The sequence below is a fragment of the Amblyraja radiata genome, chromosome 5 (genome assembly GCF_010909765.2).
Source record: "Amblyraja radiata isolate CabotCenter1 chromosome 5, sAmbRad1.1.pri, whole genome shotgun sequence".
NCBI classification, from domain to species: domain Eukaryota; kingdom Metazoa; phylum Chordata; class Chondrichthyes; order Rajiformes; family Rajidae; genus Amblyraja; species Amblyraja radiata.
Window position 1 is genome coordinate 80,982,054 of NC_045960.1, and position 17,484 is coordinate 80,999,537.

The 17,484-nt window shown below is 41.4% G+C and overlaps 1 protein-coding gene across 1 annotated transcript in view; it reads left to right on the top strand.

The window, feature by feature from the left end:
• Positions 1 to 15,745, top strand: part of pdia6 (protein disulfide isomerase family A member 6) — a 34,532-nt gene extending 18,787 nt beyond the window's left edge. Inside the window, exons 8-14 of the mRNA XM_033022075.1 lie at positions 639 to 753; positions 3,437 to 3,574; positions 5,977 to 6,064; positions 6,165 to 6,237; positions 7,926 to 8,084; positions 9,270 to 9,360; positions 15,293 to 15,745. Coding sequence (XP_032877966.1) covers positions 639 to 753; positions 3,437 to 3,574; positions 5,977 to 6,064; positions 6,165 to 6,237; positions 7,926 to 8,084; positions 9,270 to 9,360; positions 15,293 to 15,358 — 730 coding nt within the window. The 3' untranslated portion in view covers positions 15,359 to 15,745. The remainder of the gene's footprint in view (positions 1 to 638; positions 754 to 3,436; positions 3,575 to 5,976; positions 6,065 to 6,164; positions 6,238 to 7,925; positions 8,085 to 9,269; positions 9,361 to 15,292) is intronic.
• The last annotated feature ends 1,739 nt before the right edge of the window (positions 15,746 to 17,484 follow it).

The following is a 17,484-nucleotide window of genomic DNA, read 5'->3' on the forward strand; positions in this document are numbered from 1 at the left end:
TTTTTTCTCCCCCAATACTATCTGATCTGCTGGGGAGTGCCAACAGCTCTGAACTGCCTTTTGGCTTTTGTTTGTTTTCTCTCTCATGGTTCCATTAATCTATCTATCTGAGTTGGATGATCAGCCATGATCATATTGAATGGCGGTGCAGGCTCGAAGGGCCGAATGGCATACTCCTGCACCTATTTTCTATGTTTCTATGTTACCACAATTATCCTAGCCAGTCCTATCAGAAATATGCACCTTGTCCTTCCAACCACTCCTCCATCCTCCCTTCAACTTTAAACTAACTTGTTTTCTCTCCCAGTACTGATGTGGGGTACTTGACAAATGCTGCTTGATCCGCTGACTGTTTCGATAATTTTCGGTTTTTATTCCAGGTTTCCAGAATATGCATTTTTTGGCTTTTCAATCTTTTAAATGTTTTTGTGCGCTATAATGAAAGGATAAATACTGAAAGTAGATATTGAAAATGCATGTTAAAATGACAAAAAAACAAAAAGTTGACATGTTTACAATGTAATAAAGTAATTGTTTTTGTCTTTGGTTATTACTTTTGAATCAAGATTCTACTGATGTATGATTTTTGTTCCTATGATTTTATAATTTAATATTTTAAGAACACAATTGTCTTTTAGTCAAGAACCTGAATGGACTAATGCAGTAGTTGAACTTACAAGACGGACCAAGGGAAAGATCCATCTTGCAGCTGTGGATTCTACAATAAATGTGATGTTAGCCACTCGATTTAGAGTGAGTGTGTGTATTTATTATTAGTTTGTTTGTTTATTTGATTTATTTGTTATTGTTTACAACTCAAAATGGGTAATATCACTTGAATCTAAAAGTATGCAACCATACTCATTGATGTCTAACAAACCAGTCATGCCACTCTCAAAATATTATTGCACTTCAAATTCCTTGACAACATTTATTTAAGATTCCATTTTTCTTAATCTCTCTCATCTTTATTGTATCATGACTATCTGTGGGTCCCTTTCAGAACACTTCAACCCTCAAGAAGTTTGCTACATAATCCATGTTTAGCATTGTACTTCTCACAGATTCGCAACTCTCTGGGTAAATAAGTTTTTCCTCATCTCAGTCCTAAAAGACCGTTGGGTCCCGTCCCCTCAATGCGAGGTTGCGGGGAGGGGAGGGAGGGGGAGGGGGGTGCGGCCTGCGGCATCACACTTACACTAACCGCCCCCCTTGATATTATATTTATATTATTCATTCGCTCCTTTTACCCCATCCCCGCGCTATCCACTCACACATAACCCCCAACTCGCAGGCGCGTCGGGAGAGGGAGGGGGGTAGAGAGAGGGCAGAGAGAGGGGGCAGAGGCAGAGAGAGAGGGGCAGAGAGAGAGAGAGAGAGAGAGAGAGAGAGGGGCAGAGAGAAGGGGGGAGAGAGAGGAGGGGGGAGAGAAGGTGGGGAGTGGGGCGGGCAGCCAGTGGCCGGGCAGTGAGCAGGGCGGGCAGCGAGTGGCTGGGCAGCAAGCGGGGCGGGCAGTGAGCGGCCGGGCAACGTCACTCACAGCGCGTGAAACGCAACACACAGACCCATTGTGACGTCATCAACCAAAGCCAGCCAGTTTTATTTTCAAAGTTTCTTCACATTTTTGAACATCTTGATTAATAACTCGAGAAATAATGCATGAGTTTTTTAGATAAGACGATTTTGGACTCCACGGGATAAATCTCTATCGGAATATGTCAAAATTTTACAGTTAGCACGTCGTTTTTTCGAGAAGATGTGATTACACGCACACACACACACACACATACACACATCCAAGATCAGAGTTTTATAGTTGTACTAGACCAAGTGGGACCCGTTGGGTCCCCTAACGCAACCTGTTCCCCAGTGCAATATTCCACCACTCACCCATAGCCCCCACGGGAGGCCTGGTCCCCCAACGCAACCCGTTCCCCAATGCAATATTCCACCACTCACCTATAGCTGACAACTGCGCAGGGGCTGCTCATTTCGCCATATTTACCCTCCTTCATTTTTAAACTTTAAAAAAATGCAATTGCACTTGCTAGCTAGCAGAAGTCACTGTGCTGTGACTTAAAAAAATGCATTTGCACTTGCTAGGGCTAGCAAGTCTCAGTGTACTTGGATAGCAACAATGTTGCGCGCAGGGCGTCACACACATACTAAACCCACCCCTACACATACACACACTAACCACCCCCCTTGATATTATATTAATATTATTCATTCGCTCCTTTTACCCCATCCCCGCCCTATCCACTCACACATAGCTCCCAACTCGCAGGCACGTCTAGAGAGGGAGAGGTAGGGGGGTAGAGAGAGAGCAAGGGCAGAGAGAGAGGGGGCAGAGACAGAGAGAGGGGCAGAGAGAGGGGTGGAAAGAGAGGGGCGGAGAGAGGGGTGGAGAAGGGGGCGGAGAGAGAGAGTGGGGGGGGTGAGGGAGGGGGAGAGTGGGGGAGACGGGGGAGAGAGGTGCAGGGGAAAGGTGGGAGAAAGGGGGGAATGGAGGGGGAGGAAGAGAGATGCCAGCCGGGGAGGAAGAGAGAGGCTGGGGGAGAGAGGAGGAGGGGGGGTGGGGAGAGAGGAAGGGGGGGAGAGGTGGGGGAAGAGTGGTGGTGGAAGAGAGGCCGGGGGAGAGCCTGGGTGGGAAGAGAGCCCTGGGGGGAGAGCGCCCGGGGGGGAGAGCGCCCAGGGAGAGAGAGCCCTTGGGGAGAGAGCCCTGGGGGGAGAGAGCCCGGTGGGGGGAGAGAGCCCGGGGGGAGAGAGCCCGGGGGGAGAGAGAGGAGGCGACCGAGGAGCCGAGAGAAAGCCCTGAGAGACAACAATGCCCGAGCGTCTTTTGAATAACGTGGGGGGGGGGGGGTGACGTCACCCGCAGAGAGAGCAAGACGGCAGCGAGCAGATCCATTGTGACGTCATTAGCGAAAGAGCCGATGTATTTTCAAAGTTATTTCATATTTTCATATAAATAACTTGAGAAATAAAGCACAAAATTTTCAGATAAGGTGATTTTGGACTCCAGGGAATAAATCTATCGGAATGTGTGAAACCTTTACCGTTAGCTCGTCGTTTTTTCGAGAAGATGTGATTACAGACACATACAAGATCAGAGTTTTAAGTATATAAGATATGGATGAATATGAATGGATGGATGTATCCACTCATTCCGCTTAAGGCTATAATCCATTTATTTTGTCCTTCCCTTGCTCTCAGTTGACCTTTTGTAATCACTTAATTTGGAACATTCAGTCTCATTATGTTGCTGAGATAATGTACTTGTTTTGGGTTCATTCAATTGATGAACAGTGAAATGTCTGTTTTGATCTTAGTTTTTACCATGTTTTTGGTATTTATCCTTAGTAATTTTAGTGACGAAGAACATATTATTTAATCATGTCATCTTAAGCCTGCAGGAATTGTTGTTACTTCCTAGATACAAAAAGTGCCAATGATTAAGATATTTCAAACAAACAAAGAAGTCATTGACTATAGTGGTGAGATATCTGCACCTAGCCTTATTGCCACAGGACTTGAGCTGTATTCTAAGATGCCACTATATAAGCCATTTGAGGTAAGAACTGGGCTTGGAAAGAGTTATATGGATGACAAAAGATTGGGGTAAATATGCAAATTGTGACAGCAGCAATGTAGGCACAGGTGACATAACTGGGAATGCTTAAGTTGTACTGTGAAACAATGTTTTCTATACTGATGTGTCAGGATTCCTTCCATTATTAGAGCAACTTTTCCACATCAGATAGTCAACTGTACTTTATTTTCTCTATTGTACTTTTTCTTAACCTTTTGTTTTCCTTTATATACTGATAGCAATATATATGCGTCATAAAACAACAATAGGCCATAAGATATGGCTTTTGCAATTCCATAAATTTAATTAATAAATATATTTGTCAGGTTCATTATAATTTGAATTAATTTAAATACCACTTTCTTTCCCAGATGGTATTTTTGCCAACAAAAATGTAATTCCAATTAGAGTGATTTGTATAACTCCATAAAAGGCATATTTAGATGATGGTTCTAAATGTTTGTGTTGCGCACCAAGCTATTTCAAATATGTTTAATGTCCACCAAGTGATTCAACACAAAAATAACTAAAATTAGCCTTTTGGACACTTGAAGTCAGTCGACTAAATAATGCTATAATGATCAATGTACAATACAATACCGTTTATTGTCATTTGAACCTAAGTTCAAACGAAATTTCGTTTCTGCAGTCATACGAACAAGAAAAAAAACATAGACACACAATTTACACAAACATCCATCACAGTGAATCTCCAAACACCTCCTCACTGTGATGGAAGGCAAAGCCTTGTCTCCCCCTGTTCTTTATTGTTCTCCCAATGTTAAAGCCCCCGCGGGCGATGGTAAGTCCTGCAGCCATTAAGGCCGCGCCGGGCGATGTAAGGCCCTGCTCCGGGTCTTGATGTTGGAGCCCCCGGCGGACGATGGTAAGTCCCGCAGCCGTTAGAGCCACGCGGGGCGAGGTAAGGCACCGCTCCGTGTCGTTTTTAACCCCACGATTCGGGCGGGAGAAGTTGCCGTTGCGGGAGCTCCGAAAAGCGGTCTCCCACCAGGGACTCGCGAGCTCCCGATGTTACCGTCCACCGGTCCTGCGGCTGGAGCCTCTGAAGCTCTGAAGTCGGGTCGCAGCCGCGCGCCACCACAGCTCTCCACGCTCCGAAGTCGGCCAGCTCTGTGATGGTGAGTCCGCAGGGTCAGCGACTGGAGCCCTCAGGTTGATTCTGGTTGGAGGCCACCGGCTCCACGATGTTAGGTCCCAACGACAACGGAGACCCGACAGGGAAAAGGTCGGATCTCCGTACAGGGAAGAGATTAAAAAGTTTCCATCCCCCCCCACCCTCCCACATATACACATCTAAAAAAATCCCAAAAACATACACCTAACGGGATAAAAAGAAAGAAAAAACGGACAGACTGCAGTCGAGCCGCTGCCACAAGGCGCCGCCACCAATGCCGCTGTTTTGGAGAAAGTGATTTGAGCTTTTTGTTCGTATTTTTGTTCATCTCCAAAAATGTTGGTAAAATCTGCAGAGCTGAAAACAATCTATTTTGCAATTCTCTATGCCTGTTGATATTCTTAACCAATTTTGTTCTCCATTTCAGCTGGGGTGTTAATGTAGTTTGGGAAAGGTTCCATAATACTTCAAATAGATGGGATGTCTTATGTGGGATTTAGAAGAGTGAGAAGGGTGGAAGTGGAAAGGCTATTTATTTTTATGACAGCATTAATACTGGGGGCCTGTTTAAAAATATTTTGGATGTAGAGACAAATTATATTCTGAGGAACATAGTGTCTATCAAATACTATCTTCAAAGGGTGGTAGAAGCAGCGTCTTGAGTACTCTTAAGGTGTAGGTAAATGGGTACCAGATAGGTAAGGAGATGAAGGGTTACTGTAGCTAGATGGGGAGGCAGCATTAATGTTGCAATCAGATTAGCCATGACCTTTTAAAATAGCAAAGCAGTGTCAACCATACTCCTAATTCATATGTTTGAATTTAGGATGCTCTTGAGCTATTTTCTAGTTTCAGCAATTCTTACTGTATATAAGCCAAATAAATAGAAATTTGGTGATTATTGGGGTCTAACAAAAATAAAGGTTTGGCATTTTCTTGTAAATCCATTTATATGTAGAGTTTAGTGCAGCTATTTATTTGTAATAGCAAGAAAAGCAAAGTTCCAAACTATTGATATTTGCCTGACTTTTGTTTTAAACAACATAATTTGATTAGGAGTCCTCTGGTAAGCAGGATTGATGAATCGCATCAGCATTAATTCGGATGTAGATTGTATAGGAATTGGTTTATTATTGTCACATGTAACGAAATACAGTGAACAACAGCGCAACCATTATCACTCACTGATATTTTACTTGCAGTGTAATATGCTTTGTTAACAATACTTTATATTTTTAATATGTTCCAGCAAATGGTCAGTGAAGAGATCTTAAAATCAGTCTGTGGTCTCCGGGAATTATGTATTATTGCTGTGGTGCCACACATTTCTGACACAGGTATCTTATTCTATTGAATGATACACAATTGTGTTTTGAAGATTTCCTATATTCATTTTTAATTGTCTTTTTTTTTTAAATGAACTCTCTCTTTTACCAGGAACCAGTGGCAGAAGTGATTATCTGAACTTACTGATGAAAATAGCACACAGGTACAAGAAGAAAAAATGGGGGTAAGTGATTTCCACTTTTTTGTTGAATCAACAGTTCAATTCTCATTGGATCATAATACTAGCTAAATGTATACATAATTGATGTCGTGGAAGAAAGCAGAGTGTGGTGGTGGAAGGTTTTTTTTTCGGACTAGAGGCCTGTGACTAGTGGCCTGCCTCAGCGATCAGTGCAGGACCCATTGGTGCTTGCAGTTTATATCAATGATTTGGATGAGATGTATAAGGTATGACTAGTAAGATTGTCAATGACACTAAAGTCAGTGGTATCATAGACCTTACCGATGGTTATCAAAAATTCATGGTGATTTAGAATAGAATAGAATACGTTTATTGTCAACGAAATTCCATTGCAACTCCTTCGGTGTATACATAAAAGACACAGGATAAAAACACAACAGCCATTGACTCACATATACACAAGATCAGTAAAGAAAATAATAAATAGGTATTAAAAATATTTTAAAAGAATATTGCGCATTATCTTGCACCCCGAATTATATTGTGCTTCCCCCAGTGTTCTCTGTTAGAGTTAAGTTCTTTTCTCGCACATGGGTAGAAACAATTTTTTAGTCTACCGGTCCGAGCCTTCAGAGACCTGTATCGCCTCCCAAGAGGGTAGCAGGATGAAAAGGTGGTTGGCAGGGTGGGATGTGACCTGCTTGATGTTTGTGGCCCGGCGCAAGCATCGGGCCCTGTATATGTCATCCAGGGAGGGCAGTTGAGCGTTTGTGATGCTCTGTGCAGTTTTAATAACTCTCTGCAGCACCCTCCTCTCAGCCACAGTGCAGCTAGCAAACCACACCAGGATGCCATAGGAGAGGATACTTTCCACGATGTACCGGTAGAAGGACAGCAGCAGCGGCTGTGAAACGTTTGCTCTCCGCAGAGACCTCAGGAAATACAGCCACTGCTGTGACTTCTTCACGAGAGTGACGATGTTCATTGTCCATTTGAGATCCTGGAAGATGTATATTCCCAGGAACTTAAAGTCAGTGACTGTAGATTTAAATCTTACATATCATTGATAGTTGAGTCATGGGGATATTGTGCATTGAGCACTTTGTGAAACTAGTAGTTCAATTTGTGGGAGGTGGAATTTGAAAATATCACCAACTGTGACTGATCTTATTTCAAGGTTATGTTCTATTTTTTTGACTATTTGTGAAACATGAGCTATTTTAAGGTAATTTCTAACATCGCAAAAACAGGTAAATATGATAATGTGGCACGGCTTCGTACAATTGGCAGTTCTTTGATCCAGCAAATGTCTTCTGTACCATCATTATCTAATTTATGATCAACCTTTTATTAATAGTGACCCAGATGATCAGATAATGAGTATATTCATTGATTAAATTGATAGGGATAAGAATAGGGTTATGTAGATCAGGGAAATGGATATTAAAGAAATCAAGAAATACAGGGAGAGTGCTGGAAAATACCAGTGAGGTAAAAGATCAACCATGATCTTAAATGGTGAAACAAGCATGAAAAGCCAAATAATCTACTTCTCCATTTTAACTGAATTGCAGAGCAGACTTGAAAGACAAAATGGTCTTTTTGTGTTTTAAAACTTTTATAATTTTCAATTAAATTTGAAGCTAAGTTCATGTGACTGTTTATGAAGATAAAACAATATATTTTTGCCATGTGTTTCTAATGTGACAATGTTATTGTTCTCATTTTAGCTGGCTGTGGACAGAAACCGGGGCTCAGCCAAAGTTGGAATGTACATTGGGTATTAAAGACCTTGCATATCCTAACATAATATCTATTGATGCAAGAAGGAAAAAATATATGCTCTTGAAGGGGTCATTTAGTGAACGCATAATAATTGAATTCTTTAGGTAATAATATCAAGTAGGTTTTTGAATTGTTTTAATCACAGTTTGAGTGCCTTCTTTGAATGTGTTTATTGAGATGACTGGAATGAGAAAGTGAATCACTTTGGAATGCTTTGAAAGGAGAGGGGAAGACGTGTCTGGTGATGGAATCCTGTTGGAAGTAATAATATATGGAGGATGATCTGCTGAATATGGGAGTTGCTGCCGTGGAACTATCGGTGTTCTGGCTAGAAGGACAGGGGGGTTGAAAACAGGTGTGGGAAATAGAGGTGGTGTGGTTGAGGGTCCTGTCAATTCTATTGGAATCAAAGCCACAGATTAAGGAAAATAATAGGATCTTAAAGGTGGAGCGTCATGTCAGTGGACAGAGATAAACTGAAAATACATAACTGCAGATGCTGGAATCTTGAGCAAAAATCAAAGTGCTGGAGGAACTCGGTAGGCAAGGCAACAACTGTGTGGAGAATGGGCAGATGGTGTATGGGGTTTGGACCCTTCTTAAGACACCAGCAGGTCTGAAGAAGGGTCCCAACCCAAAGCAGTGTCTGTTTATTCCCTCCACAGATGCTGTCTCTCCTGAGTTCCCACATTTTTTTTTGATAAACTGGAAAATTTGAATGGAATTTGTTTAGGAATTAGGGTAGGATGAGGTGTAGTCAAGATAGCTGTGGAAGTCTGTGGGTTTTTAATGTATCGGTACCTAATCAATCCCCTGATATGGAAAAAACAATAACATTGAAGGGAACAGTCAGCGATGGACAATGTGAAAGTGAGAGCAGGGGGGAAATTGGTAGCTAAAGATAACACCATCTGTGGGTTCTACAGATGTGTAAAAAGTAACACCAATGTAGTCATCTGTGTAATGAGGGATTCTGAATAGAGCTGGATCAAGAACTATTCCATGAATTAAATGAAAAGTCAGGCATAGCTTGGGGCCCATACAAGGTCCTATAGCTATGCCTCTGACTTGGAGAAAATAAATGGAATTGAAAGAGTTTGTTAAATGCAAGAATTAGTTCAGCCAAGGTCCCTTACCTTAAATATTTTCTAAAGATTTAACAGTAAAATTGTTGTGAGGTATTCACATACTTGAATGATGAAATAAAGATGTAAATCTCATTGTGTTGAAGGTTTCCTCGGTAATTTACTGAAGTAACTTTTTGTTTTTTTAATTATTGCTAATCATAGAAAACTATCTTTGGGACATGTAGCCAGAATACCACTGAGCGCTAATTTTCCTCAAGTCCAAACTGTGAAACGTTGGGATAGCAAAGAAGAAGTAAGTTTCTTGCATTTAATTAACCCTTGATGAGAAGATAAATTACTGTACTTAAAAATGACAAATAATTATTTTTTTTAAACAATTATAAATTACATCTCAGTTATATTCCCAAAAATACAATGGTCCTGACCCAATACATCACCTATCTATTTTCTCCAGAGATGCCTGACCTGCTGAGTTGCTCCAGCATTTTGTGTCTATCGTTGGTACAAACTAGTATCTGCAGTTCATTTTTATTACATTTTAATACAATCAATGCAATCTATTCAAAAATAGGCATTTATTACATTTATAAAGAAAACTGTATAAATTGATATACTCGGAGGACAAATACTTGCAAATTCTTGACAATCACCAATAACATTAGAAACTGGTACTTGCATTTTACAGATTGATATCAATACACTATTTACTTGATACTAATCACAACTGAAGAAGTTGGTCATGTGTTACAACTTGATGTCACACATTAATGTTCAAAGCACTGATTGTACGAATTCTGAATTATGGCTGCCTGTGAATCTTGCTCCTGCTAATCCACATCTCCTTTATGGAGTTACACACACTTACAGAAAGGCAAATTGCCTTGTGGTTGCTATCACTGCTCACCTCGGATGTGATTTTACCATTTTCCCCTTACACACACCACTTCATTAACTGTCCTGACCATTATCAGTATCAGTATCAGTATCAGTATATCTTTATTGTCATTTCCTGAGTACTCACATACCCAGAGGAAACAAAAAAACATTGCTCAACCAGTGTCCATTCAGTGTGCAGTACAAATAACAACAAATAACTAGAAATAAAAAACATATATCATGAACAAATTAAATTAAACACTCTACTCTCTACTAAACATCAACAGGCGTTCCGATCGACAGCTGCTGCAGTGTGTCCAGGTTGATGGTTGGTGCGCGATACTTTGGCAGGGGGCTAAGTCCGTTTATCAGTCTTATAGCCTGCGGGAAGAAGCTGAGGAGCATCCTGCTGGTTTTGCAGCTAATGCTCCTGTACCTCTTCCCAGATGGCAGGATGGAGAATATGTGATGCGATGGGTGGTAGGGGTCTTTGATGATGGAGATGGCTCTGTTGATACATCTCTTCCTGTATATATCCAGCAAGAAAGGGAGTGGAGCACCAATAATCCTGCTGGCGGTCTTCACAATCCTTTCAAGTTGGTGCCATTCGTACGCCTTGCAGCTCCCGAACCAGGAAGTGATGCCGTTGGTTAATGTGCTCTCGATAGTCCCCCTATAAAAAGTTCGTAGATGTGTAGTGGGGAGACCTGCTTTGCGTAGTCTTCGGAGAGGGTGTAGTCGCTGCTGGGCTCTCTTGACCAGTGCTGTGGTGTTGGTTGTGGACATCAGGTCATCTGACAGGTGGAGTCCTAGGAACTTCACGCTGCTGACCCTTTCCACATCAGCTCCATCGATGTGCAGAGGTGTATGGTGTTGTTTTCCCGCCCTCCTGAAGTCAACCACCATCTCCTTAGTTTTTCCCACGTTGAGAATGAGGTTGTGGGATTTGCACCTTCCTGTGAGCAGCTCCACCTCCATCCTGTACGCCGACTCATCATTGTCACTGATGAGACCCACCACTGTTGTGTCATCAGCGAACTTGTTGATGAAGTTGTTATTGAGTCTAGCAGTACAGTCGTGTGTAAGCAGACTAAACGGCAGGGGGCTTAGGACACAGCCTTGGGGCGAGCCAGTGCTCACGGCTATGGTTTTTGATGTCCTACTGCCCACCCTGACTGTCTGCTGCCGTTGTGCTAGAAAGTTCAGGACCCAGTTACATGTGCCAGCATCAACCCCCAATAGCTCCAACTTCTCCACCAGCTGCTGCGGAATGATTGTGTTAAACGCAGAGCTGAAGTCTATGAAGAGGATCCTGGCATAAGTATTTTTCCGATCAAGGTGTGACAGTACGAGGTTCAGTGTTGTTGAGACTGCGTCCTCTGTGGATCGGTTGGCTCTGTAGGCGAACTGCAGTGGGTCTAGGTCGGCAGGTAGACTCTTTTTGATGTGCTGCATAACCAGTCGCTCAAAACACTTCATTGCTATGGGTGTTAGAGCCACTGGTCGAAAGTCATTATGGCAGGCTGGGTTTGGTTTCTTCGGGACAGGGACGATGGTGGCACTCTTAAGACAGTTGGGCACTACTGCCTGGCTGAGTGAGAGATCATTAGCTTTCTATTTGACACTGTCCTAAAAACCTTTATGACTAATGCCATAAAAGTTCTTACTTGCAAGAAATTATACAAGGTGCTACTCATAAGACGTGGGCCAGTTTATTCTGGTGCCACAAGCGACCAATTTTCACCAATACACATTACATACGACTTAGTTCATGGAAGCAGTATGGTTTAGATGTTCAGTGTGCTGTGTACATTAATTGCATGTAATTGTGCGCCTGATCTTGCACTAATGTTGTTTCGACTAGGTTTTAAAGCACCTGTGTTCAACTGCAATTGCTATTGGAAATTGTGCAATGGTTTAGAAAGAATGCTGAAATGGACATGGCAGCAGACATGCTGCTTTCTCTAATAATGATTTGGGGATCATTGGGGCAGAGCTCGGCACCAGAGAAAGGAAATTGGAGCACTCAGGCAGCCAACAAAATATATAAGACCTCACTAAATAACAAATTGAAATGCAACCCATCATTGCAATTCAGCTGATTCCTTTATCTACTGTAAAGAATTGTCAGAAAACATAGAAACATAGAAAATAGGTGCAGGAGTAGGCCATTCGGCCCTTCGAGCCTGCACCGCCATTCAATATGATCATGGCTGATCATCCAACTCAGTATCCTGTACCTGCCTTCTCTCCATACCCCCTGATCCCTTTAGCCACAAGGGCCACATCTAACTCCCTCTTAAATATAGCCAATAAACTGGCCTCAACTATCTTCTGTGGCAGAGAATTCCAGAGATTCACCACTCTCTGTGTGAAAAATGTTTTTCTCATCTCGGTCCTAAAAGATTTCCCCCTTATCCTTAAACTGTGACCCCTTGGTCTGGACTTCCCCAACATCGGGAACAATCTTCCTGCATCTAGCCTGTCCAACCCCTTAAGAATTTTGTAAGTACTCCTTTAAGTAGCACACAAGCAGGTGTGGCACCTTCTGCTCGTACATGCTTTCCTGTGTATGTGCCAAACAATTTATTTTCTGTAAGTATTGAGTCCAGTGAGGCAAAAGTAGAATCAGATCTGCAATGTATTACCACTGCATGCCCAGCATAATTTATGCTTGTGTATTATACACACAAATGTGCAACCCAAAGTTTCAATTAGCACTATGTGAAGTTTAATTTACCAATTTATTTCACACCACTATGTAGTACCATTCCACAAAAAACAAAGAGAATGGAATTCTTTGTGGTTATATTGATAGGATTTGGTATGAATTTCGCTAGGTGCTATTACTTGGGACTGGCTCGCATAGTGTATCAAAAAGGCCTTTATAGTGTTGATGCAAGAATACACCCGTATTACACCATGTTAAAAATTATCAGATTTCTTAGATAATGGAAATAAATACTTAGTGTAAATAACTTTGCAGAGCTGAGAGATCTCCAGTTATGTAGTATGTTTATATTAAATTTTGATCTCAACTTTTTTTCTGCACTTTGGACTTAAATGTTTATGGGAACCTTAGCTTAGAGAAAGTTGTGCGATATGAACATGTGTTTAATGAACATGTGAACACATGAACTCAAGAATCAGAAGCACAAGTAAATTAGTTGGTGCCTTGACCCCGTTTCACTTTAATAGGATCATAGATAGATATAGATATGCCATTTATTGTCACTATACATGTACAATGAGATTAAAAGCAGCTCGTACTCAGTGCATACATATAATTTAGTACAAAAAACAAGAAACAGAAAACAAAACAAGGGGGGGGGATAGATGCACAATTCTGCGGCGCTATATACATATCTATAAAGGCAAAATGGTGAAGGATGAATAGGTAGTATTCTTAGGCAGATGTTTAAAAGTTATATTAAAATATTAAAAATTATTTTAAAAATATTAAAAATTACAGTTACAATACACATTACAGTTCCAAATTTCAGTACGTGGATAGAATAGATGGAAGTCCGGGTGTTGGGCTGTGAAGTCAGTGCATGTGTGAGTTAAGAGTAGGTATGACTTTCGGAAAACAACTGTTCCTGAGTCTATTTGTCCTAGTTTTGATGCACCTATAGCGCTTTCCAGAGGGCAGCAGGTCGAACAGTCCAAACGCAGGATGGGAGCTGTCCTTGATGATATTCTTTGCCCTGCTAAGGCAGCGGGAGGTGTAAATATCCATCAGGGAGGGGAGAGGGGCAACCAATGATCTTCTGTGCTGTCCTAGTTACCCACTGAAGCCTTTCCCTGTCTGCCATGGTGCAGCTGCCGTACCATGCTGTAATGCAGTATGTCAGCAGGCTCTCGATGCACGAGCGGTAGAAGGTCAGCAGCAGGTTAGAGTCCAGGTTGTGCTTCCTGAGAACCCTCAGGAAGTGCAGCCGCTGCTGAGCCTTCTTGATGACCGCTGTCGTGTTGTCTGTCCAGGAGATGTCAGCAGAGATGAGGACGCCGAGAAACCGGAAGGTGTTGACCCTCTCCACACACTCGCCGTTGATATGTAGGGGGACTAAGTCGGTGCTGATCTGATGTAGACAAAAATGCTGGACAAACTCAGCAGGTGAGGCAGCATCTATGGAGTGAAGGAATAGGTGACATTTCGGGTCGAGACCCTGCTTCAGCCTCCATAGATGCTGTAGCGGCAGATTTTTATATTGTTCAAGAGATTACTCCCTCTAGCCGCTAAATGGGCTACATAGTTAAGGGGAATGTCTTTGTACGCATGCAAGCTCTCCGTCGGGGACCTTCAGAGCTTCTTCACAGATAAATCTTCAAAATACAGTGTTTTGATTAATAAATTCTTTATTGTTGATGAAAAACAATAAGGTACATTCAAACTTCCTCCGACTCGTACACTATAATCTTCATCGAACTCCAGCTTATTGCATTAAACGTTAGAAAACTCCTCTTGTCTCCATTACACTTCGCATGGTCAAAGGGTAAACCTTCCCCATGCTCATCCAAAACTAAACTGAAAACTAAGCTTCTGTGCAAGAAACAGCTCCAAACACGCCCTAAAATACACCATAAATCCCACCCACAATATAACGGGCAGTCTAAAATTTAAAGACACATGCCAACATTAATGATGCACAAAACAAGCCAAATGGCCACGACAGATGCTGCCTCCAGAGTTTCCCCAGCATTTTTGTCTACCTACGATTTTTCCAGCATCTGCAGTTCTTTCTTAAACATAGCTAATCTGATGGTAACTTCTACTCCACAACCCCACCTGCCAGTATAAAAGGTTAATGTCCTTGCATATCAAGAATCTATCCACCTCTATCGTAAAAATATTCAAAGACTGCTTCCTCAACCCAGTAAAGTTCCAAAACCTACAATTCTGAGAGCAAAGGTTTATCTCATCTGTTTTAAATGGGTGACCCTTATGACCCAGTGACCCCTAGTTCGAGAGGAACTATCATACATCAAGGATCCTACCTACCTATATCCAATATCCTACCTATTACATTAGGATGTTGCATTTTTTGGATCATTATCCTTTCACTTTTCCAAATTCACTGTTACAAATGTAATCAAATTGTTCCATATTATAAGCCTAGGATCTACGTTATTTATTTAGAGCTCACAAGAGTAACATCTTCCACTATAATTTTGGTGAGAGATTGGTAAAATTTCTCTTGAACTTACTTTCCTATGTTACTGCTAGAGATGGATGAAACAGCCATAGTGGTTAAAACTTGGTATCCAGATTACCATTTTATATTTTAATACATTATACAGGGTACTCAAATATTTGAAATTAATATATGCATATTTCTGTTTTAAAGTTTCCTCAAGATCCTATTATCCTAAGTGGCCCAACAATTCAAGAGTTAGAAAATGATGAGTTGTGAGTCAACACTTAACTCCTTCAAGGCTTCCAATTTCCAGAGGAAATTAATGCTGTATTGCTTAAGTACTTTCATAACCTTAAGTGCTTTTAGAGCCTGGAATATATTTCCTTTATTTAATTAAGCAATATATATCACCCAGCAGGTTTTCCAACAATCATATTTGTATACAGCTTAATATCATCTATCAGTTCAAATTCTTCAACCTGCTTATTTTTTTACAAAACTTGTAGTGTGTTAAGCACATCTCAGTAGAGTAGAAATTCTTTGTCAGCTTGTTCAGATCCAAAATTGCTCTCCACTGTGTACAAAATAAATGTTTTTCATTTTCTGTATTCTTTGGAAATACCCTGTACTTCAGTTACAGAATAAAAATATTTTTGATAACATACATTTTTGAACTACTCATTGAAAAATTTGAATTATGGATCCTATAAATCCAAAATACTTGGTGGAATACAACTTCTGACCAGCATGTGAACTGCTTTTGTAATCAATGGTGGAATTTCATGGTTCCAGAAATTCCATTATGCTGTTGGGCATCCATACTTAAACTGATAAATTGGATATCTCTGAGGGCTTGGAATGTGGGATGGAAGGCTTAAAAATAGAGCACTGGTCAATGCCTCAGTCACATCTAGGTCAAATATTTGCCAGGTTTTTAAATGGCTGCATATTTCCCCAACAGAATCTCCTGAAATAATTGTAAGACCTTTAAACTGACCTAAAACTTCTAATTGCCATATCCATCCTGTCAAGTATTGTCTGCTTTCTAGTAATATTTCAATACCCTCAAAGCACCAAAGCCAAGATGAGTGGAAATTATGGCAGGTGATGGCCCACCTGTCTGACAAGGAGAGTAATGATGTATGGGAATTTTTCACACTCAGGCCAGGCCTCGAGATACATCCATCTGCTAGAACAAGAGTGCAACAGGTGTCAGTACATAGGCCTGAAATGCCAGGGTTACTCCTGAAGCCAGATTATAGTATCCAAATCAATCAGTAAGTCACTTGCATACCTTGCTTGAGCATCAAGATAAAGACATCCAGACCAGTTGCAATGGCAGCGCTGGAATCAAATAAAGTTATGAGACTGTGATTAACACTTGTTCCAGCTTGGTTTTTTTTAAGGAGATACTGGCCTACAACCCTCTGGCCCACCATCAGAAAATTGTGTAGATACTGGACCATTGGAAATGTGCCTGACAATTCATTTAAATGCCCAAGGGCTCTATTGCTTAGGATGTAGTCAAAAACTATATTGATCAGAATTCTCATTGCTCACACCCAATGTGCAAGGGAAGAACAGAGTACACAAGCATTCGCTGACAAAAACTCTGGCTACCTTTCTGCATATCAGCCCACATCTGGTCTAGCTCAGACTTATGATTCAACAGTAAATATCAAAGAGGGCAGCAGATAGTCCACCCTAAAGTACAGTTCCCAACAAACTGGCCTTCCTTCACATACCTCTTCATTGACAATTGCACTATTGATGCCTATGCTGCAAGTGAAAGCCTGGGTTGCAAGTAAGTACCCTATCCCTTCGAAGCAATCATTTGTTCTACCTCTAACTTAATACAAAGATTGCTGCTATGTGTCTAATGAAATTGCAGGCTGTCATGATTATTTTTGATTTAATTATGTATGGATACATGCACTTTGTGTCGTTCACCAGTAAATGGCATGCCTGAACATAGGTACAACTGAATTGCATGTAAATGGAGATACATCAGAAGAGGAGGTTGCATAATTAGACCATAATCTACAGAACAAAAGGCAAAATGTTAAACCACTCCAAAACCAAGACCACAAAGTTTCACTCAAGCTGCAATTCACAGGCAATAATAATAATAATATATTTTATTGTCATTGCACATCAGTGCAACGAGATTTAGTATGCAGCTTCCAACCGATGTAAAAGAAAAGTAAAATAAATAAATAAGCTGTGTGACGTGACCAACCGAGGGAGACAGTCCAGGGGGGGTGGGGGGCACTCAGCAGGGCCGGATCAGAGCCGCTATAGCTCTGGGAATAAAGCTGTTTCTGAGTGGAGGTTCGGGCGTAGAAGGCCTTGTAACGTCTGCCGGAGGGAAGTAGTTCGAACAGTCCATTACAAGGGTGTGA